At 33.2% G+C, this 23,333-nt stretch overlaps 2 protein-coding genes across 3 annotated transcripts in view; one reads left to right on the plus strand and one right to left on the minus strand.

The window, feature by feature from the left end:
- The window catches only part of Flo-2 (flotillin-2), a 248,883-nt gene that overhangs the window by 129,560 nt on the left and 95,990 nt on the right, over positions 1–23,333 (plus strand). The window lies entirely within an intron of this gene.
- Positions 51–22,213, minus strand: Gld_1 (glucose dehydrogenase [FAD, quinone]). Its single transcript, XM_011188953.3, has 3 exons — positions 21,103–22,213; positions 1,907–2,157; positions 51–1,838 (listed from the first exon to the last, which is right to left on the minus strand). The coding sequence occupies exons 1-3, from the start codon at positions 21,546–21,548 to the stop codon at positions 463–465; spliced, it is 2,073 nt and encodes a 690-aa protein (XP_011187255.1). The 5' UTR covers positions 21,549–22,213; the 3' UTR covers positions 51–462.

Consider the following 23,333-nt stretch of genomic DNA (forward strand, 5'->3'; position numbering starts at 1 on the left):
TAACCTACCGTCCCTGAACCAAGAAAAGTTCGATAGCTCGTTTTGTTTTATTGGTTTATTTATTAGATAACAAATCGTCAAGGCTAAAAACTAAAATTAACAGTAAACTTAAACTATCGAAACCGTGACTCGATATGTACAATGCAAAACATGGCTTATGAGATAATCTTTGTTTAGTCTTATTGCATAATCTATGCATAACTGTAAACACATATAAATTAATTAGAAAATATTCTTAGAGACTTGGCAGGACTGCGATGAAGCTGGAAGGTGTGGCTACTAAAATTAAATTAAAATATAATTATACGCTAAAAATATAAGTTATATTAATTTAAATTTAATTTAAAAGTAACACTTATCAATTAGTCTTTTGAAGTGAAGCTCATGAGGGTGAAGAGGTATTGCGAGAAGCCTGAAATGTGTAACTTAAGTTAATGTAGCATGTTACTTCCAGCCAAGCCGCTAAGAGGCCGCGTCATTGCTTTGTTCCAACGTATTATTCACAGCTCCCGTTACATTACAAATGGGCTCTAAATCGGACTTCGCACGCTTCGTACGCCACTGCGTGCTGCTCAACCAGAGCTCCTTAATCATGTCGGCGCCCTTCTCGGCAATCATTATCACCGGCGCGTGTATGTTACCGTTAGTGATGGTGGGCATAATACTGGCATCGATTACACGTAGCCCCGGCACGCCGTACACGCGCAATTGTGGATCGACCACCGCCCAAGGATCGCTGGGTGGACCCATTTTTGCCGTACCCGACATGTGATAGATGGTCATGGTGTACTGACGTATGGCGCAATCCCAGTACTCATCGGTGAATTGTGGCAGATGCTTGCAGTTCGGCAAGGGTTTGCTCCAGAAGCGCGCGCCAAAGCGTTTCAGCGCTTGTGTCTCGCCCATGGCTACAGCGGTTTTGACGCCTTCGCGCAGCACATTCACATCGTCCGGATGTGTGAGGTAGTTGTGGTAGAGTAAGGGGTAACGCAGCGGATTTTTTGATGCCAGTTTTATAAAGCCGCGACTTTTAGGACGCAACATCATCGGAAAGATGCCGAAAACATCACGATCGTTCACTTCGCTAAAGACCTCTTTGTAGAATTCATCTGATAAGCCATGCGCAGTCTTTACCTGCGAACCACCATCAGACATAACTGAGGCTGAGGTCATCATAAAACTCATGTCGGGCCAGTCGTCGCTGGCATTGGCGTATTTGGTATTAATGAAAGCTACTGCCTCCAAACCCACGCTGGATGTGAGCGGACCATCTTCCGTGATGGCATAACGCAAGGCGGTATTGATGTTAACCATACGCTTCATGACAATCGAAATCGGATAGTCAATGAGGAATGCAATGCCACCGACCGCAATGTGATCCTGCAAATTCTGACCCACACCGGGTAGATGTTGCACTAGTGGTATGCCCACACGTTGTAGCTCATCCGCGGGACCGATGCCCGAGAGCATCATCAAATGCGGCGAGCTTAGCGCGCCAGCCGATAGTATGACCTCGCGTGTAGCATAGACAGTTTGCAAGCGACCATCGCGTATAAACTGCACGCCGATGGCGCGTTTAGTTTCTGGGTGCGTCAGCACCTTTGTGACGTGCGCGAAGAGCGCCACATCTAAATTCTTGCGTAAACGCGCGGGCCGTAAGAAACTCTTAGAGGTGGAGGCGCGTGAACCGCGTCGCATATTGAATTGATAGAAAGCGAAACCGGTCTGCTGTTCACCATTCACGTCCACAATGTCATAGCCCATTTCCTCGCCAGCCTGCAAAAAAGCCGGTCCAAGTGGCGTGTTGTATGGTGAGTCTTGCACAGTCCAGAGACCGCCTAGGCAATGAAGGAATGTGTGTTTAGTGTAAAAGCTCTCAGATTTTACAAAAACTTTTCGAAAGTACCTGTGCCATGATAGCGTTTATTGCGTGCTAGGTAGGGATTACGCTGATCCTCAGATTTGCGGAAGTAAGGCAGTATATCTTCGTAGCCCCAACCTGGATTACCAAACGATGCCCACTGATCAAAATCGCGTCGATTCCCGCGTATGTAGAGCATAGTGTTGAGTACGGAGCTGCCACCAATGACTTTGCCACGCGTCCAACAGCACCGACGATCCTTCATCGCTTGACATGCCGTGTTCTGCGGTTGTGTGCTGGAAATGCAAAGAGAAGATTTGAATTACTGATTTTAAATCTAAAAATGCTTTGAATTTAAAGTATCTAAAAATAAAATTTGGAATATCCACATTGTGAAATACACAGTCGTACTCTAATACACTCTATTAAATATTATTTTTGTAATAAAATTTGTCTAAAGATTTTTCATAGCCTTCTTTTTACTTGGAATCCACAAATATAAAATATACTCACCCAAAAAAAAAAAATGTTTTCAAATCGCAGTCAGTGAATACGTAATGACTCAATTACCTCACGACCTTGGCAAATAACTGTAATCAGTACTAAATAACTGCTCATTAAATGCATTAATATTTGTTTATGTCGAGTCGAGTTAACGTCATTTGCAGAAAGCTCCAGAGGCGCCGACAAAACTGCTTAACTCACTTAACTGATGTCTGCCTAAACACCTGTGAAATGGTAATCAACTCAAATTGTTACTGAAAATTATTCAATTAAATTTGGGTTTGAAAAAATGTGGAGCCTTCAAAAAAGAAAAAGGTCGGTGTAGGTTAGACCGGCAAATTCATTAGAGTTGTGCGTGTAACAAAACGAAATGAACTAAAGTTAACTAAAATGAGCTTAAATGAAAGCTAACGGTCAGCGGCATAGTCTTTCGCTGACTTTTTGTTACTTTTAGTTTTGAACGCATTAACGCGAACTTTTTTTTGAGGGTTTCAAAAGATTTTGCCTTTGCGTGCATGCAGTTAATAGCGTTTGTTTTGGGATTTAACTAAGTTAGGTTTTTACGGTTTTCTTTTTTTTTGGGTCTGGATCTTTTTTTGAAACTAACCTGTAAGCGTTAATAATATGCTTATAAATAGATTGCATAACTGCTCCGTTTACTTCAATCTTACTTAAGTCAATACTTTATTATAAGTTGGGTACCTGTATGGGGATCTATATCGATAACATTCTTGTAAAAGACATAAAGTGCTGTACTGCAGAAGAGAGCACAGTGCTAACTTCAGCACAACTTCCAGTCCAGTCTTACTTATTCCTAACTTAGAATGATGACTCCAATGATTCTTGGTTTTCATCTTATTTTTTTTTTTTTTTTGAATTTGAATTTAATTTTACCTGTTAAGTTGCTGAAATATACTAAGAAATTAAATGTATACATCTAATATATAAAATTCTCGTGTCATTATGTACGTTATTGAACTCCTCTGAAACCGCTCGACCGATTTTCGTGAATCTTAGCGTGCATATCGGCTAGGGTGGAGAATCGGACAACATCTATTTTTCATCCTCCTAAATGTTAAGGGTGGTCCACCCCTAAATTTTTTTAACTTTCCGCGAAGAAAATTAAAAATTTTCTAAAATCGGGAAGTTATTGGTTGTTGAAGTTCAAACCGATCTGGCTAATTTTAGTCTTGAAATATTCGTGGAAGGCCAGAAAAAGATAAGAGAGTGAGTAAATATAGAAAAATTGCGAGGAAGATAATAATAAGAGAATTTTATTCGAGTTGAGTTGAGTATAAGAAGAGAAAACAAAAAAATAATATTTTGAACGTTGTCATTGTTGCTTTGTTAAAATATTTTTGTTATTGTTCAATTGTATAAGGTTGTGTCGATAACCCAAACAATTTGTAAAAAATAAGGAAAGGCTAAGTTCACGTCCAACCGAACATTTTACACTCTCGCAATTTATTGATGTTATTTTATTAAGATAACACACAATATGGCCTATATATTCGGCATAAAGTCCAATAGAAAATCATCATATATAGTATATGAGGGCTGATGTAATTCCAGAACCAATTTCACTCATTTTAACCAAGGTTCCAAGGTTTCCAAGGTTAACGGGAATAGGCACCTGTTAGTAGGCAAACAAACGGCACATTCGGCCTTGAAATTACTCCTAAATTGCAAGTGAACGAAACACCAGTTGGCAAAATCGCCAAAAATAGCGCTATAACGAAGATTTTCCAAATATTCAAGAAGTTGCTGGAGGTACTGCACAGGACTTTAAAAGATCTTGATTGTCGATAAACGTTTTTGGTGGAGCCAGGATTCTGTTAACAGGTGATTTACGCCAGACTCTTCCAATTATTCCTGGATAAGCTGTTACTGACGGGCTAATCGCATGCCTAAAGTTATTTAATTTGTGGCGACACATAAAGTATCGCCAATTAACAACTAACATATGAGTGTTTTTGCAACAAAATCAAATTGCGATTGTAGAAGCAGTTGGAAATGGTAGGGTCGCAGTTGACACCTCGATGGATTAATAGCATTTCCAACAGATTTCGGTCACTTCATTGACTTGAAAGAGAAGTTTTCCTGACATGAAACCTCAATATGATAACCATAAATGACTGATTGAATGACCTATATTGGTGGTAAAAAAAAGATATCGATGATCTTAAAGCGACAATTTAGAATTTCGGTCCAGGAGAGTTGACACAGCTACAAACCAGGATGACGTAGTCAATTATCCCAAACTATTTAAAATTGCCTGTACTTTGCAATTAAAAGTAGTGTGAGTTGTAATCATGCTGCGGAATCAACCTAGAGTAATCAATATCGTCGCCGAAGCCAAGATTGGACCAACAACAACGTGTGGCCGGGTCTGCTAGTATAATATATAAAAATGGAAAATATTCCGGTTTTGTGCATAAGTTAACTGCCTCAAAAGTAATACAAAAAATCTAATCAAATTTCAAACCTTACGACAAACCCACAGTGACTTTTCTAATACGAGGCTAATTTTTTCTATTCTATCTAAAAATTATGCTTCTTGTTAGGCCCAACTAGTTAGCGAACTCTCTTTATTGATTCTCATATAAGTGGTATGTTCAAAATAACGGGAAATGTAAAATATAAATATATTATTATGTTAATAAACATTACCCTGAACGATACGATAAAACTTTCATTGTTTACTCTTTTTCCTTAATCCAAAAATAAAGAGATCCTTAAAGGCCCGTCGTTTTACAAGGGCAAAGATTTGAGGGTTCAGGAAACGTGCCTATTCGAAAGCATCAGAACAATGAAAAATGTTCATATTTTGAGAATCTTTTTTCAGTAAACAAAGTTCACTTTACAGAATCTCAATTCTTTATGTTCTTTAAATTTTTATTTCATCTTCAATTAATTAATTATTTATTAATCAAATTAAAAATTAAACTATTTCTATACTATTAAACTCTTAAAAAATTGATTTTTTTTCAAAATCTTCTTTTTTATTTTTAGTAAAGTATGTACATATGTATATAGTTTTTGTTATAAATATATATTTTTATTTTATTAATGAGTTTATTTATTAATGATATCTGTCTTACGGAGCACATATCATTTACCTTAGTTAAAAAAAAAATTCAATTTTCAATATAATTTTATTATTGCTGAAGTTAATTTATAGACATATTTTTATTATAATAATTTTACTTTTATTATAATAATAATATTTTTATTTTATTATTAATATTTTATAATTATTATTATTTTTTGTTTAAATTGTTATTATTGCTTTTTTTTTAAGTGAATATGAAGTAAATCTGTTCGAGAAGTCATTATCTAGTTTCCTGTACAACAAATTACTGAATTTTGTTGTTTTTGTTGTAAACATTTTAAAATTGGTAACATAATTAAGTCATTATGCCGCAAACTATTATTGTTCCAACAAAAAACTAATCACTTCTTCCAACTACCGACCTACATTTAAGGATTTTAAATTAAACATTGTGAAATCAATAATTTGCAACCAGAATGTAAGTTTTCATATATTTTTTATATTACGCAATCAAACCGCATATTTCGGCTAACTCCCATTTAAAATAATTGCTTGTATGCGATTATTGAGATTCAATTTTGACCTACGGATCAAAAATGCACTTTAAAAATACTTGAATGCTGTCGCAACGAACCGGACGTCGATCGTCAGCATCAGTAATGGTACTTGTTTATGTGTCACAAATGCATATATGTATATATACACACATATTTAACAGCTATTTGGATGTGCATTGTGAAATTGTGACACTTGCCAGGAAAAACAAGCATGAAAATCCGAACTCTTCAATAACCAACAACACTTGACGATGTAAGCAGCCATATCAATTCAGTTTTTATTAACTGAACTGAACTAAATTCAAAATCAATGTATTAAAATGGTTTCCCAATCGTTTGTTTGTGTGCTTTTTTCGTAACTTTAAAATCAATTAAAATCAAAATAAAAGTTTATATAAATACATATGTGGGTTTGTTTATACATACATATATGTACATATATCTACGCATGCGTCGAAGAAAAACCCAGCACAGCATTCCTCTATACCTAGAAATTACATAATTGCTGCACTACGGTGGCTGCACAGCAACAATTTTGCGTCCCATCAGCAATGCTGTATGGTTTTTGTTATTGTTGCAATTAACATTGAAAACTACTCAGCGGCACACTTGAGCGCCGGTAGCGCGCCGATACTCGTTTTTTGTGAGCTTTGTTTTTTATTTTTGTGCGGCCCACATGCAGCGAGTTCGGCGCTTAAGTCTTTAGTGTACACACACACACTTCATACATGCATTCATTCATACGAATTGAATGTTTGATCACCAGTAGGGATTTCTGCTGTGCGCTCACGAAAAGGTAGCTAAATCTACTGACTGCTGTCAATCAACGAGTAGAGTGAAAAATATATTGAAAAAAAGCAGTGGCTGCGGCTTTCTTTTGACACTTCTACGATGTCTCGAAGGCACAGTGATGAATGTGTTTATTTCTTTAGGTACGTTAGAATCGACTTTTTCGGCCTGTCAGTCAGTCAAGTTCAACTTTTTGTGTTATATCATTTGGCATAATTAAGCGTTGCCCACTTTTTGTTGCTATTTGCATATTAGGATTTGTTTACAAAATGTTGTTAAGGTTTAGTGACACATTAAAGCTTTGAAATGTTTTCATTATGTAATCTTGCTCCGAACATTCCGGCTTTAACCAAGGTCGTTTGACTGGTAAGTAAACACGCTGGCCGGCACGAAACTGGTGAACCGTGTGTAATGTGAAGAGAAAGAGAAATATTGTTTTTTCTTTTAAGATATTTATATCAAAATACCACAAATAAAAAATATTTTTTGTTTATAATTTTCTTTATATTATAATATAACAATTTTCATGTTTATACATTATATTGTGAAATATGACGCACCCTATATATTTCAGTGCTCCATTTATTTGTATGCTTTTATACATTTGTTCATTTTACTCGTCTTACAAATGTTGCCACACGATAAATACAACTGATAGTCACGCATAGTTCCAGCCGTTACCGTTTCCGTCGCTTACTTCCTAGCCATAATTAGGAATTTGTCAACAAACTCTTACAAATTTTGAGTAATATCTAACATAACGCTTTGGTAAAATAACATATTCATGTTAAAAATAAAATAAAAAGAAAAAAGTAGGTGTGACGAACGAGTCGTACTACATAACGGCAATACCCGGTAGGAAATTGTACTAGTGATTATTTAGTTCAATTAGCTGAGACAATTAAGTCTTAAATCGAGTTCAATCTACATCTTACACAGTTGATATTTGACAGCTAAAATTTTTACATTTATTTTTCAAGAAACTGTAAAGAATCTGCAATTGGTGAGGTTAGGTAGGTTTCAAATTTCAAAAATTGAAAAAAATGTTTTTGTCTTATTAAATATTTCAATATGTTAAAAATATTATCCAAACTATCGAATCAATCCGAGTAAAATTCTAAGAAATATTCCCTTTGCAAATTTCGTACATCAAGCCACATTAGTTAGAATATAAAACAAAAATCAATTTTTTAAGTCGATGGACATGATGTCTCGAAAAGTTATGAAGCGATTTTGTTCAAATTTTTCACATCTTTGAAATAACATTATCTAGTTAATGAACGAAGGATTTTTTTTATTTTTAATGCAACTTTTTGTTTTTCATTATTTTTTTTATTTTTTTCCTGAACCATCAACATCTCAAGAATATTGTGTTAAAATTTTAGATCATTCGGAGAAAAACTAGCGTTGAATAACGATACCTCCAGCTACCTGCGCTAAGTGTACAAAACTTTGAATCGATTTTCCCAAATATGTCATTTTTAAAGTCGGTGACCAGCCTACAGAAAAAACTACTGCATCGATCGTTTTGAAATTTTGAACAAATATTCTACATATATATAGCTCACGAATGACGTCGTTTTTCCAAAAATTTTAATTACTAACAATTTTACAATAACAAATAGGTCGATTTTTTCGTCTAAAATCGTCATTTTGGCTTGAAAATGGTACCAAAAATGAAAAATTGAAAGATTAAAAAAACTCGACGTCAATTGAAAGATAAACTAATAAACTAAAGAAAGCATTTTGATTTTTTGGTTTCGGATGATCCAGTGATGCTGTAGGCTGGTCACCGCACAAACACTTTTTTTCGAGGTGCCTGCAGAGATCGACGATAAATCCGTTATTCCTCGCTATTTTTCGATAAAACTTTTTTTAAGTATCCTTCAAATGTTGTACTTTCATATAATAATAAGTAAAATAAACCAACAGCAATAATTTTTTCTAAAAAAATTCATGAAAAAAGGTCTTTTTTCGACGAAACAAACCTTACCCCCCCTTAAATAAAAAAAATGTTTTATCATTGTAACTTTCGATACTTAAAATAAAAACAACTTCATTAACCGTATTCGAACATCGATCAATAATCGAGGTCCAACTGTATTTAGGACTTTCTATCTGTAGCAATAATCCTAAGTAATATAATATTTGGAATGCTCAGTGTTCGCCTTTCATAGGTATTTGTTTAAAGTGAGATTATATTCATAGCAAGTTGCTTTCGGGTTTCTTTTAGTATGTACCCTATTTTGGTACAGTTTTTAAATATATCAAGTAGTTGAGACAATTAACACAAAAATAGTTTCATAGTTGTTAAGTTTCATCAGCTGATTACTACTTTATCAATAAACACAGACAAATTTACAGCGTGGACAACTACTGGTACTGTTATTTTATCAACAAGAACCCGCACAATTGCATTACATTTTCAAATCGATTTGTATTCGACTAAAAATTAATTTAGTAAAATAAGATTTTTCTTTTATATGGTAAATTGATCTAAATCAGCGCCTTAATAGAGTTAGTTGATCAATTAAAATCAGTGGGCAAAGGCAGTTATCAGACTTTGAATGGGAAAACGTCACTGTCAATTAAGTACTAATTGAACAATTATTTAATTTCAGAGACTTGAGAACAATTATAAATTAAATTGTTAATTTCGAACTTCTTTTTAAGCAAAATTTTTTTTCAATTAAGTAGTAATTGAGCAATTAATGAATTGCTTCATTGTATGGTTAATTGAGAACAATTAGAAATTAAATTATGGAAATTCACTAATTTGCTTAATTTCGATTTTTTGTGAAGATTATTAAAAAATACCGATTCACTCAAATTTCGAACTTATTTTTAAGCAGAATTGTTTTTCCATTAATATATATTCTCTGAGGTCGCGCTCACAAAATTAATGTTATCATTAGGGAAATTCTCATATTTATTTAATGCAGCGAAAGATTAATGTTTTTATAACCGTAATTGACCATGCTTTCGAAACGATAATTCGCTTACAAATTTATCAACCCATTGTAGATCACATAGAGTAGAGTTTATTGCGATTACTTAGTCTCACTCCTAAGCTCATGCACACTTTATGAAATATTAGCGTTTGAAGAAAAAAAAAACGAAAAATAAGAAATGAAAATGAAATATGTATATTGTAAAATCTTAATTATTACCCTGGATATTATGACACTTCTATGTACACATTATATTTATGTTTGAGCTTACATTTAACATTTGTATGTGGCAATAGCACCACAATGTAATACTGGTGTCAGCAGGTGAAAAGTGTGAAATGTCACAGTAAACTCATTAGTTTTTATTATTTAACTTTTTGCTTGTAAATTATTGTAATACTTTATTTCGAAATACAAGTGGAAGAGGCTACAAATATTAACCTAATAAATAAAAGCAAGTTTTTGCAATTAAAATTTCTTGTTTTCGCTGCCCCAGAGAGCAACCTGATTTTTTATTTTGTTTGTTGAAGCTCGAAATTCATCATCGCAGCAGTCATTTTGTCCGGTTTCTTGGCATCTAATAGCATTTTCTCAGGCAGCGCAGATAACTGTTAATCCATTAAGTACAAGTGACATTTTGCGTCAGTGAATGAAGATTTATGCAAATTTTCTTCAGTGTTGCTAGAAATATTATTTCTTTTTTAATAATTGCTCATTTTAATTGACTTATATGTATATTCTCATCAATATTATATTTTATTAATCATATTCGGGGGTATATAGTAATCAGCTAGCATATCAGTGAATAGATCAAAAAGCTTTAACTTTTAGGAAAGGAGAACTAAACAATGTCACAGAAGTCATCACAAGGCACTTACCACTAAGAGGCCACCTGCAGAAACTTAGTATAGTATATGATGAGACAGATGCTAGACATTGGGCGAATGTCCAACCTTCAGTCGGCTAAGAAAGGATACGGCTTCCAAAAACTCCAACCTAAGAGAAATTGGGTAGCTGAGACGGAAAAATTTTAGATGTCTCGTCAAATCGACAGTGCTTTTAGTTGTGGCTGTTTGCGGTCAGGCACATTCTCTTCGCGAATCCTTAGTTTTGGTTCAGGGCACCCACACCGTTTTAGTCAAGACTACTTTTCTTCTTCTGATACGACAACATCCCATAGCTTCATATGTGACATGTGTCTGACCGAACAAGACGAGACAAAGCGCATGTTCGCTTTGTTTGGGCTAGAGCAAAATACTATTTTGTGTCTTATTAGTCAAAGACGCTTTTGACTAATCCGGTGTGGATTGAGCCTTAGAACATATACTCCATCTTGACTGACGAAACCCAAGTTTCGGTAGAAGGGACTAGTTTTCCAATTTTCCACATTTTATCTTAAAGAATTGAAGATCCTAGTAATATATATGAATATCTAAAATAACTACTCTAGTCGACTAATTACCTAAAGTACACTCTCTGAAACGGGTTCTGTTAATTCTTCAGCCGATCGATTGCTTAAATCACTTTTAGCCCCGTGTCTCTTCTTTCCCAATCCGGTAAATTTTTCAGATATTTTTTCAAAATTTAATTTTTTTCTTTTGTATGTTAAAAATTTATCGAACCACCCTCCCTCGTAGACATACTCGTACCATATGTATATGTATATGTATGTATAACAATAGAGTTCAAGAAAGGTCACGATAATATATACATAAGTAGGAACCGTGACTTCAGCTAAGCTTGGGCGTCTTCATAAATATTTTTTCTTATTAAATGCAATTTAATTATGAATTACAGCAAAATGAAGAAATGCACTGAAAGGTCACAATTGACTGTTAACAATAACCTCAGAGATGTTAAATACGAATTGTGAAAGGCAGGAAGCATTGCAAGTACATGAAATATTATAAAACCGTCACAAGTCACGAGTAAAGCATGAACTTTTTGGAGAGACAGTTAGAGGGAAGACCGATCTAGGCTTAGCTAAACAAAAGTTTATGTAAGCTGCTATATAACGCCAACAATGCAGTTAATAAAATTCGACAATAATACGTTAAATAACAATAAAAACAACAGTCACCGGCACATCAACACCAGCCAGCCAAGCGCTTGGCTAGTGAGCGGCAGCGTTACAGAGAAGGGCTTAACAACGGGGGCTCCATCACAACCCGTTGCAGCGAAAGTGCTTGTGTTTACTTTTGGCAAGTTGGCGTTAAAAATAAGAAATTTAAAAATTAAAAATATATTTATGCTTGTATTTATGTGTATAAATGTGCGGAAATAAATATATGTGAGTAGTTTGCCCACAGGCAGTCAGCCCTCAGCCGCTTCGAGTGCACAAAAATAACCATATTTATATTAATTTACGGCATACATACATATATGTAAATGGTGCTGCCTATAACTATTTGTTGTTGCTTTTGTACGCAGCTGTGTTTGCCGTTGACATGCCTTGTGAGATGGTAAGCGCTGTTTGCGCTCCCAAATGTTTACGCAAATGCAATGACAAGTGATGCTAAATATTTGACTGAACAATTGTGACGGCTGATGTGAATACTAGAAACTTCAAATAAAACGCAAATGCTTGTGGAATATTCGAAAACACAAGCAGGGATACTCTTATGCGTATGTGTAATTAACGGTAATTAAGCGGGTGTGGAGTAATGAGTGTGCGTGCATTTTGAATAGTTTATGGGTGGAATATGGCGAAAAATTTCGAAATTTTTTACATTTGTTTTTACATTTCATTAAACCATTTTAATTACATAATTAAATTTTTTTTATATAGAGGGTTGCCACTTCTTTTAAAAGCGCTTTAAATTCAAAATAAAAATAAGTAATTTGTTGCTTATACTTTAAGCAGTGAACATAGTAGATTAAGAGGCAAAATTTGAAAATTTTATAGACTTGAATAAAAATAGTTGGCTTCTTCACTAAAATTTGTTTATTTAAAAGCAAGTATAAGACGACTTTAGCGCTACTCTCTTATCAAAAATGACAAAATAATTCATTGCTTAGCTGAAAATTCTTTTATATTACAGGGGTTTATAAGTATAGCTAAAAAAATACAAAAAATATTTTGACAATTAAACACTTACATATGAACCAAAAAAAATTTAAATTCCTGTTTTTTTTTTAACACAAAAGTTATGTTACACTCAAGTTAGCGAGCATCATTTAAGTAATTTTCTTTAGTGCTACCAAGATTTTAAACGAATTTTACTATTTCTACTATTCTTAAAAACGTCACCTGCAAGTCTTTGTGATACATTTTGGTGCGAGCTAAGAATCTAGAAATCCATGAATTACATAGTTAAAACAATCCAAAATCAGTTTCTCTTTCACTTTCATTATTCATTTGTTAAGTGCAATTACATTTACTTACACATGCCAAATTGTTCCAACAAATTTAGTTTTTTATATTACACACTCTTATAAAACAGAAACACCTAATATACACCGAACGATTTTAGCGTGCATTTTCTAAAATCGCGCGCAAATGTTAAAACCAAAACAACTCTTTTCCATTTGCATTCATCCTCAAATGCCACGGTTGAAGCATGCAGTCAGTCAACAACCAGAAATGCAGCAATAAATATGTATGACTAGCAAACAGGCCACTACTACTCGTTTGCAACATCCTCATCGCAACTGTGGAAAAATCAACTTAACCGCCAAACTGTACGTCCACTGTTTGATTGGCAAATATGTCAATATTTGTTGTTGTAATAGCTACACGGTGGTGTATATGTAATAGTATACTCACTATCTTAGCATGAAAATAAAAGTATGTACTAAACGTATGTGCATATATTCATACGTACATTTGTGCGTCGAAAGTCTATCTCGCCGTTGTTTTTGGTTCGCAATCGATTGTTTCAACATTATAAACGGGTGACCCATTTTTCTCTTTCAGTTGAATTACGGTCGATTGATTTAAGTTGTTTGTGGATTTGTGTATTAATTGTAAAATTAATTTATTAAATAACAACAAGACTTAAGTATTGTTTTTTTAATTATTTTATTTAACTAAGTAAATTAGTTTTGTTTTAATGTAATTTAAATCCGATTTTTTATTGTGTAAAACATTTCATGAAATTACATATATACATATATATTTTCCATTTTGATCTAATACAAAGGACAAGTAAGCATATGGTTGGTGTGCAACAAGTTTTAGCGAGTCAGCAAACTTGTATAAGGTCTCTCATTATCCTGGTGGAGTACTACACCTTTTCTATTGATCAATTCTGGCCTCTTCTGTCTGAGTGCATCACTCCATTTGACTAGGTGATCACAATACATTTCATAATTAATCATGGTATTGTCGGGTAAAAGCTCAAAATAAGCGAACCCTTTGTAATCCCATCAAACAGACAAGAAAACCTGTTTTGTGGACTATCTATTCGAATAGTCGAAGTGGTTTTATCTGGTTCATCCTTTTTAGACCATTATCTTTTGCGTTTCAAATTCTTGTAAACAAACCACATTTCATACCAGCAACAAAATTGAATCAAAATTGGATCAAAAAATGGATCTCTTCTTTAACTTATGATTAACAAATCACAGTCGAACTCATGTTTATTATTATTATTATTTATTTTTTTATTTTTAATTCACTTTTTCCAATTGTTAAATATTACACATTTTAGTTTACGTTAATTTTTTTCAAAATTTTAAATTTTTTTTTTTATTTTATATTTATTTTTTATTTTTAATTAATTTTTTCCATTTGTTAAATATTACACATTTTAGTTTACGTTAATTTTTTAATTTTTTTATATTTTTTTATTTTCAAAATTTTAAATTTTTTGATTTTATATAATTTTTACTTATTTATTTTTATTTTTTCATTTATTTATTTTGTTTCATAAAGTCAGTTTACCTCTTTGCACTTCATTTTATTTATTCCCTTCATCTTCTTTCTTCACTGTCATGGTTTTACCCAGGCCCTTATTGACATTGTCTGCATTGATTCATCACGATCAACTGGGCGCTGCAGTAATTAACAGTAATGACGCGACAATTTACATATTTACTCGTATTTCTACACATTACACACTTTATACTGTATTCATTCATTGCCTATTTGCAACTGCTACCGTTTGGTGAAATAATAAAAGAGGGGTAAAACCATTAAATGAGAATTACATGCATTTACGCAGTAGAAACCGAAGACTTAAACAACGAACTTTTTGTGCAAATTCCTGCAAAATTGAAGATCAAGAGGCAGCATCAGCAATAGTATACACATTAGACACATTTTTTTATTTTTTATTAGTAATAACGAGGTGACGCTTTGGTAATAAACACTATACTCGCAATCTGAACCTTGAGTTTACAACGCATTTCACACATGAATGAAATTAGATCGGCAACAGATAATAACGGTAATCGCAATAACCAAATTGTGGCAAATTTTACGAAATTTTACAGGTTAAACTAACAATCAAACAACAACAACAATGCTTTCATGCCACACTATTTTGCCTGAGCATAAGCAAGTGGTTGCCGCGTTAACGGTAATGCAGTAAGCCGAGCGCTTAAGAAACTTTGCAACCACAAAGTAGCTGTTGGCCGATATGAGTACAACAATAACAATGCGGCAGCATAATTTCTACACACAAAGCAACAAAATAACAGCCATTCAAAAGCCGGTTGAACAAGATCGCTGCTGCAATCCTATGAATGATTATGAACAACAAAACACACGGCTCCACAAAAGAGCGCGCTAATTAAAAGAGCGCGAGAGAATGTGTACATGGTTGTAAATATTTACTCATATTTATTTTATTTTTTGATTTGAAAAAAAAAAAAATAAAACTGTTTAAAAAAACATATGCTCTGTAATGCGCCTAGTTTTTTCGCTGCGTCACGCATGCGCATACGCCGGTAAGCGGAAATTACCCATTTTCTATTAATAAATTTTATTAAGCGACGTGAATGCAAATTAATTTCAAATAAATGAGAAATTATGCAGATAAATTTTAGTGTTTAAAAACTTTTAATAGTCATTAATAAAAAAATAGTTTTAAGGCCAAAAATTAGAAAAGTAAAAAATAAAACGCCAAATATATATATATTACATATATATATATAAAGTAAAATAGTAAATAAAATGAAAATTTAAGCAAAACAAGAAACTAATGTAATTGAATTAATAAAATAAAATTTATTGTAATATTTTATACAATTTATAAATTAATAGTTAATTAATAAAAAAAATTATTAATTTATTAACTGTATAATAAAAAAAATACAAATAAAATAAAAAAAAAAATATTTAAATAATATATAGATAAATAAATAAAAGAAAAAAAATAATAAATGACTGAAACTAAACTAATTTACATATACTCAAACTGCAATATATAATATTTAAATGAAGAAAAAATAATAATAAACTTGATAATAAAAAAATGTAATAAAATCGCAAAAAAAACTAAATGTATATAAATAATAGAAAAAAAATAAATAAAACTTAAATAGAACCATAAAATTTACAAAAAAACTCAAAAATTAAAATGAAAAAATTCAATAATGCACTTGTTTGGCAAATATAATAAACATTTAATGAAATCAGAAAACTAATGTTAAATAATTAATAAATTCAAATAATTAAAAAAAAATAAATAAAAAGTAATACAAATAAAATCCTATATAATACAAAATTAATTATATCCATGAAACTTTTGCAAAATAATTAAATATTACAAAAAATAATAACAATAAGGTGTTAATTAACCCGTCTTCGCTCAATTAATGCGCTGATTTAGATCAAAAAAATTAAAGTTTTTTTGTCTACATTAATTCTTAATCGAATACAAATCGTGTTGAAAATAGAATGCAACTCTGCAGGTTGTAGTACACGCTGGTTATTGAAAAAATAGTAATCAGCCAACTTCTTATGAACAGCAAAAACAAAAATATATATCGTTAATCGAGTAGCCGGCTGTGCAGAAGGCAAAATCTGTTTTCTCTATTAAAATATTGATGTTATAAATTTATTTGGCTGTGCGAACAGGCTTCTAACCTCTACAAAACATAGATTAAGAAAAAGTGAAAAAATTTAATGTACCCCTCAACACATTCCATGTCATCATTTGTATGTCATGAGCAGCTAAAACATTTCTACTTAACCCAAATGACTCAGTAAGTTTTGTGGAAATTACAGTAAAAATTACATAAGAAATTGGTGCGAAAGTTGTGAATGAAAATAGTTTGCAGGTCACTGCAACCCAAACATGCGCTTGCTTGTAATTTGATACAGTTACAGATGCCACCACTTAAAATATTTTGCTTTAAATAATAATTTTTTACTCATTTTTATTGTTGCTGCGGTGCCTATTATCATTGTTGTTTCAAGAAATTTATGAATTTATTTATTGCTATGATAAAAAATGTCCTCACCAAATTTAATTAAGCACGAAATTAACCCATAAACAAACATTTAGTTTTAACAAATTGGTGGCTTTCAAGTAGAATTTTGAGCAATTTGGCATAATTGAAGATTTCTTGTACATATTTTTCTAATACATAACGCATTATACGTCTTCTTTTTTTTTGAAATTTTTTATTGATATTTTTGGAAAATTTTCTATAGATAAATTTAAAAAATTTCCAACTTTTTATTGGGTTCAAATTAAACAAAATTCTCTAAACTCCTAAATATATGACAAAGATTTTTCTAACACCATTTAACTCATCAAGGGTCTTAATATTTGCAGTTTTAAAAATGTTTGAACTTTTTTTACGGATAAAAATTGCATCCGCCAATCTTACATTACATAATCGCATTAGGATTAAATCTTAAATACTTTTGAAATATTTTTATACTCTCGCAACAAATGTTGCTAAAGAGAGTATTATAGTTTTGTTCACATAACGGTTGTTTGTAACACCCAAAACTAAACGAGTTAGATATTTGGTTATATATACCAAAGTGATCAGGGTGAAGAGTGGAGTTCAAATCCGAATGTCTGTCTGTCCGTCCGTCCGTCCGTCTGTGCAAGCTGTAATTTGAGTAAAAATTAAAATATCTTGATGAAACTTGGCACACTTATTTCTTGGTACCATAGGAAGGTTGCTTTCGAAAATGAGCAAAATCGGACCACTGCCACGCCCACAAAATGGCGAAAACCGAACACATAAAGTGCCATAACTAAGCCATAAATAAAGTTATGGAAATAAAATTTGGTATGCAGGATCGTACTATAAAGGTGCATATTTGGATATAATTTTTTTGGGGAAGTGGGCGTGGCCCCGCCCCTACTAAGTTTTTTGTACATATCTCGCAAACCAATAGAGCTATATAAACCAAATTTTCTGCAGTCGTTTAGTCGTTTAGCCACTACAGTCCAAAAATGAAAGAAATCGGATCATAACCACGCCCACCTCCCATACAAAAGTTAGGTTGAAAATTACTAAAAGTGCGTTAACTCATTAACGAAAAACGTCAGAAACACTAAATTTCACATAAGAAATGGCAGATGAAAGTTGCACTCAGATTTTTTTACAAAATGGAAAATAGGCGTGGCGTCGCCCACTTATGGGTCAATAACCATATCTCAGGAACTACTCGACCGATTTCAATGAAACTTGGTTTGTAATAGTTTCCTTGCATCCCAATGATATGTTGTGAAAATAGGCCAAATCGCTTCACAACCACGCCTACTTCCTATATACCAGAACTTTGAAGACGATCTGAATCGTTAACTTTACAATATATAAAGTAAGTACTAGTGAAGATATCGGTGCAGAACTTTGCACAAATACTATGTTAAAAGTGTGGCAGCCCCATTCTAAAAATCACCGAAATCGGACCATAGGTTGTCAAGGCCCCATATATCGAACATGATTACCTCGGTACTTCTAACCTAATATTAGGGTTTCCAACTTTCAATGGACTTTATACAATATATATGACGAATATGTGGGTCAAATTGTGTATTATATAATATAAGTAAAGTTAAATAAATAAATTGCGAGAGTATAAAATGTTCGGTTACACCCGAACTTAGCCCTTCCTTACTTGTTTTCTTTATCATACCAGCAATTCCAATTAGCGCTTTCGTCATACTAATCTAAATAGTAAATATTTATATTTTTTTACAAAAAAAAGTCATTGTGCGTTAGCACTTTTGATGACCAACTTTCGTTTTGTTTTGTCATTGTAGCTGTCACTATATGTATTTCTTTTTGTAATGATGATTTTTAAATCGCTCACTTTGTGCTGCATAAAATTTAATATTAACAACAACATCTTCATTATTATCATCACTATGATCTGCGATGTCACTTTAGCCGACTGCTGTCTGTTGTTTTCAATCTTTCTTTATCTCATCTGGCTTTTACGCTCGTGTGCGCAGAGTCAATGAGAAATGTGGCGTTTTACGCAAATTAGCCTTTTGTGTCTGCTTGAAATCGAGAGTGAAAATAAAAAATGCCAACACATGCGTAATGTATTTTCTCTGCGTGCTTTTACTGCCAACTGAATTGCAAATACCAGCAAAAATAGCTGATTGCATTTAAGTGGCATTTCGTGCGAGTTGATAATTTCAACATACGGCCGATATTCAATTTGAAGAATATTGAAATTTAATATTCGATAAAAAACATAATCTTTATTTATTATTTAAATACTTTTTTATGCATATTTTCTTAAAAAAAAATCAATAATTTTAATGTTAATATTTTTCATTCTTTCAAAATCTCAAAATATTTCATCCATTGTAGGAAAAAATAAAATTTATTTTTTACTACCCAGACCAAAAATAGGGATTTTTTTAATCTTAACGGTTTTTTATTTCCTAAAATTTCCTCTTGTGTGATTATGTTGTAGCAACATAAACTCTTCATTCAAGCTTTTTGCCGCATACTGTAAAGTTGGTGCATCTCATTTGGTTAGAATTCCAGGTCCCTTTGAGGAAAGGGACAGCCAAATTAATTAATGCATAAAATTATAATTGAGAAACCAGTTTTTGTTCTTGGCTCTGCCGGCTTCTTGATTAAAGGTCAGCTGTTATAAATTTTTATTTTCGCTATTCATAAGAAGTTGGTCCTATTTTATCAAATTGGATTTTTATTTCGTATGATAAATTGATCTAAATTAGCCCTTTAATCAAGCAAAGGTCGATTAATTGATCAATTAATTGCTTTGCGAAAAGGTTATAATCGTATTTATCGAATTATTACGAACAATCATGATTTAGTAATACAAATTAGTTAATTGCTATTCACGCTCATCAATAGACTTTTGCTTTCTCTAGATTTTTAGCATTATGTCCAATTCGATTGTAGGAAGACCAAATCAATAATTTTGAGTCATCAATATGATGATACAGAAATGTTATGAACGTCGAAATTTTTAGAACTTATTGTTTATTGTAGATATGACGAGAAAAAATTGCTTTATTCAGATGATGCATCAATTCAATGTTTCCACCGATGGAAAATTCTTCTATAGAGAGAGAGAGAGTATACATTGTCTTAATAAAACATTATCGACCTTTCTATTGTAAAGTTTATCATATATTTCGTTCTGAACTAAACTTTTTAAATTGTTCTAATATTATGGCAGTCCTTACTTAATGTTCTTTTACAAAACGTTCGACACAAACCTCTTTTATCTATTTGAACGACCAAATCCTAATTGGTGATTAATATATAAATATATATATATATATATCACTAATCAGCTGCGTTTGGGTAACCTTTATTAGAAAAGGATCCAACGGTATTTGCCCAATCTTAGGGATTGATGTAGCAACCCACATAAAACATACTTATCCTCGAATGGTGGAACTCTGGGGCGGGCCGTCAATAAAACATTTGTTGGAAAAACTCATAATATTTGGAGCCTCTCCAATAAAAATTTTCTCTTTTTAAAAATTTCTTTCTACGAATGTAAACTTCATGTTGTTCGTTAAATCGAGTGCCTACTAATGTTTGTTATTTAAGGTACTCAATGTAACTTTATTGTTCGTTTTCGTTAAAACGAATATTCGTTATTTCGGAAAACTACTGTACTTCATTGAAAAAAACGGATTATTTTTATATATTTTTAAATCTTTCCAATAGATAGAGCTTCTGAACATGAAATATTTATAAAACACCCCGATCACTTTTATGTTTTGTCTTAAGTTAGTTAAGTTCTTTCTTTATTTTATTACTTATGCTTACTAGATTAAACAACTCTCTCTGAAATTAATAATTTTAGTTTTTGGAAAGAGATCTTCGGAAGCAGTGTGAGTATTTTGGAAGCTTTTTTGAAAATAGTTTAGAAATAAAGAACTAGCAAATAATGAGACTATTTAACACAGCACATCAATGTACCATATATTTTTTACTTGAACTCTGTTCTTCTAACCACCTTCAAATCTCACTTACCGATACTTCCAATCCAATTTGCTTTTATGCAAGTACAACGACAATAGAGGCACATCGGAGATCTCCGTTTCCTGACCGCCCGCTTCGAGCAACAAAACGCGCCAATGCGGCACTTCCGAAAGCCGCGAAGCTAGCACACAACCCGCCGAGCCGCCGCCGATAATGATAAAGTCATAGGCCAGTGAGACCTCAGGCACATTGAACGGACGATTCTCCGGATCGAAAAGGTCATAATTGTAGTAGGCAATGGCGGCTATCAAAAACGGCAGGATGGCCAGTTTCCCGACACCAATTACTGTGGTGGCGATTTTGATGGCGCCCGCAATGGCCAAGCCCAATTTGGAGGCACCCACTGCAGCAGCGCCAGCGGTTACGGCAGCTTTCGAGCCGGCGCTTGCCTTGAATATGACACCGGCGGCGGCGCCAAGCCCAAGACCGAGCACCATTTTGAATATTTTGCGTTAAGGAAGTGTAATATATTATTTTAAAAATTTTACTAATATTTCTTATTGTTGTTGTGTTTTATGAGGCAGAGGCACGCGTTCGATAACTTCCAACTGCACTCATGCGTTTAAACGCTACTGGCTTCTCAACAATGTGCGCGCACTTTCTTTGCACTTCTTACTTTCAATTTATTTTCACTGTATATATCGTTGTTGTTGTTGTTGTGATATTGGAATTCACTTTACTACACACACGTTTCAAACAAAAAAATTTCATCACGTTCGCGCGTTTAAGGCATTTCTTTCTCCTGCGCAAGTCACTTTGTTACGTTGCGGTTGTCTTGGCGCATGCGCCCACAACCAGCAAACCGTTAATTTGTTTACAGCAATCGAAATGCTTTCAATCGTGCAATGCGCAGCCGCAAATGTCCCGTGTCGCACGTCCAACTTATTTTCTTCACTTCACTTACTCACTGTGCAATTGCATTCACACACACAACACTTTTTTTTCTTTTTCTGCGCATAGAAATTTCGTTTCTTTAAAACCACCGTCGCACCGTTAAACACGTCTGCAGTGGCGCACTGCCGTTTCACTTCTGCGCGGTTGAAACTCTTATGTCTGGTGCATAAGTGTCGGTCATGCATGGCCTGAGCCCCACTGAGCGGACTTACTTGGCTAACACAACGAATGGCATATTGACTTGGTTTAGTGCTCTGCGTTGCGGTTTGTAGTGTCTATGCGCATGCGCTCTCACGTCAAGCAGCTCACAGCCGGTTTTGTGTTGCAGCGAAACGGTTTATGTGCGCCAAACCGTATTGTAAGGGTTGATACTCAAGGGTGTCGCAATTAAATTAATGTAATTTTTTGGTAATAATAAGCCTCGTCGATTATTTTACGAAGGTTTTCTTAAAATTTTAATCTAACCGAATATCTATGTAAGTTTGCCACAGTTTGAAGCTGCTTGCAAATTATTAATAATTTTATTATATAAAAAAGGGCCACCATACAAATCCATCGCTGATATCTCCTCCATTACTTGTAGTACTGAGTGTCCAAAATCTATTAATAGCCTTTTCGTACAGCCAAAAAAATTAGTGCCTTAAGAATATAATTGAGAAACCAGTTTTTGCCTCTCGCTCAGCCGGCAACTTGATTAAGTTTAAAAGAAGTTGGTAAGTTTCAACAGCTGAATGCTATTTTATTAATAACCTCAACCAAATTTTCAGTGTAGACAACAACCCGGAGAGTTGCATTCCAGTTTCAACTCGGTTTGTATTCGATTAAGAATGAATTTAGTCAAATAAAACTTCTCTTTTGTATGGTAAATCGATCCAAATCAGCGCTTTAATAGAGCAAAGGACGGTTAATTGATCAGTTAACTCCTGTGCGAAAAGGCTATAAAATCGTATAACGGCAATTCCTAACCTTTCTTTCATTAATTTAAAACCATTTCATTTTTCTTCTCTCCTTTGTAAAACCAATTTTCTCACACTCCATTTTCTGAATTTATTTCAATTACAATTCAAATGTTAATACTTTACTCACAACAACATTTATTTGCCAAATTACATGTGTCGCAAATCTTTGCATTACATCCCATGCAAAAAGTCACGTAAGCTACTATAAAAAGGTAAAAACAAAAACAAAAAAATTAAATAACAAATAAGATTTAGTTTCAAATAGCCCATTAGGTCACTTGAATTGTGCAAACTACTTATGAGTACTTACTTACTGACTTACATTCGCACGCATGCGTGTACTCACATTTGAGACTGAGTCCTCCACAT

Source organism: Zeugodacus cucurbitae, chromosome 5, assembly GCF_028554725.1.
Source record: "Zeugodacus cucurbitae isolate PBARC_wt_2022May chromosome 5, idZeuCucr1.2, whole genome shotgun sequence".
Lineage (NCBI taxonomy): Eukaryota > Metazoa > Arthropoda > Insecta > Diptera > Tephritidae > Zeugodacus > Zeugodacus cucurbitae.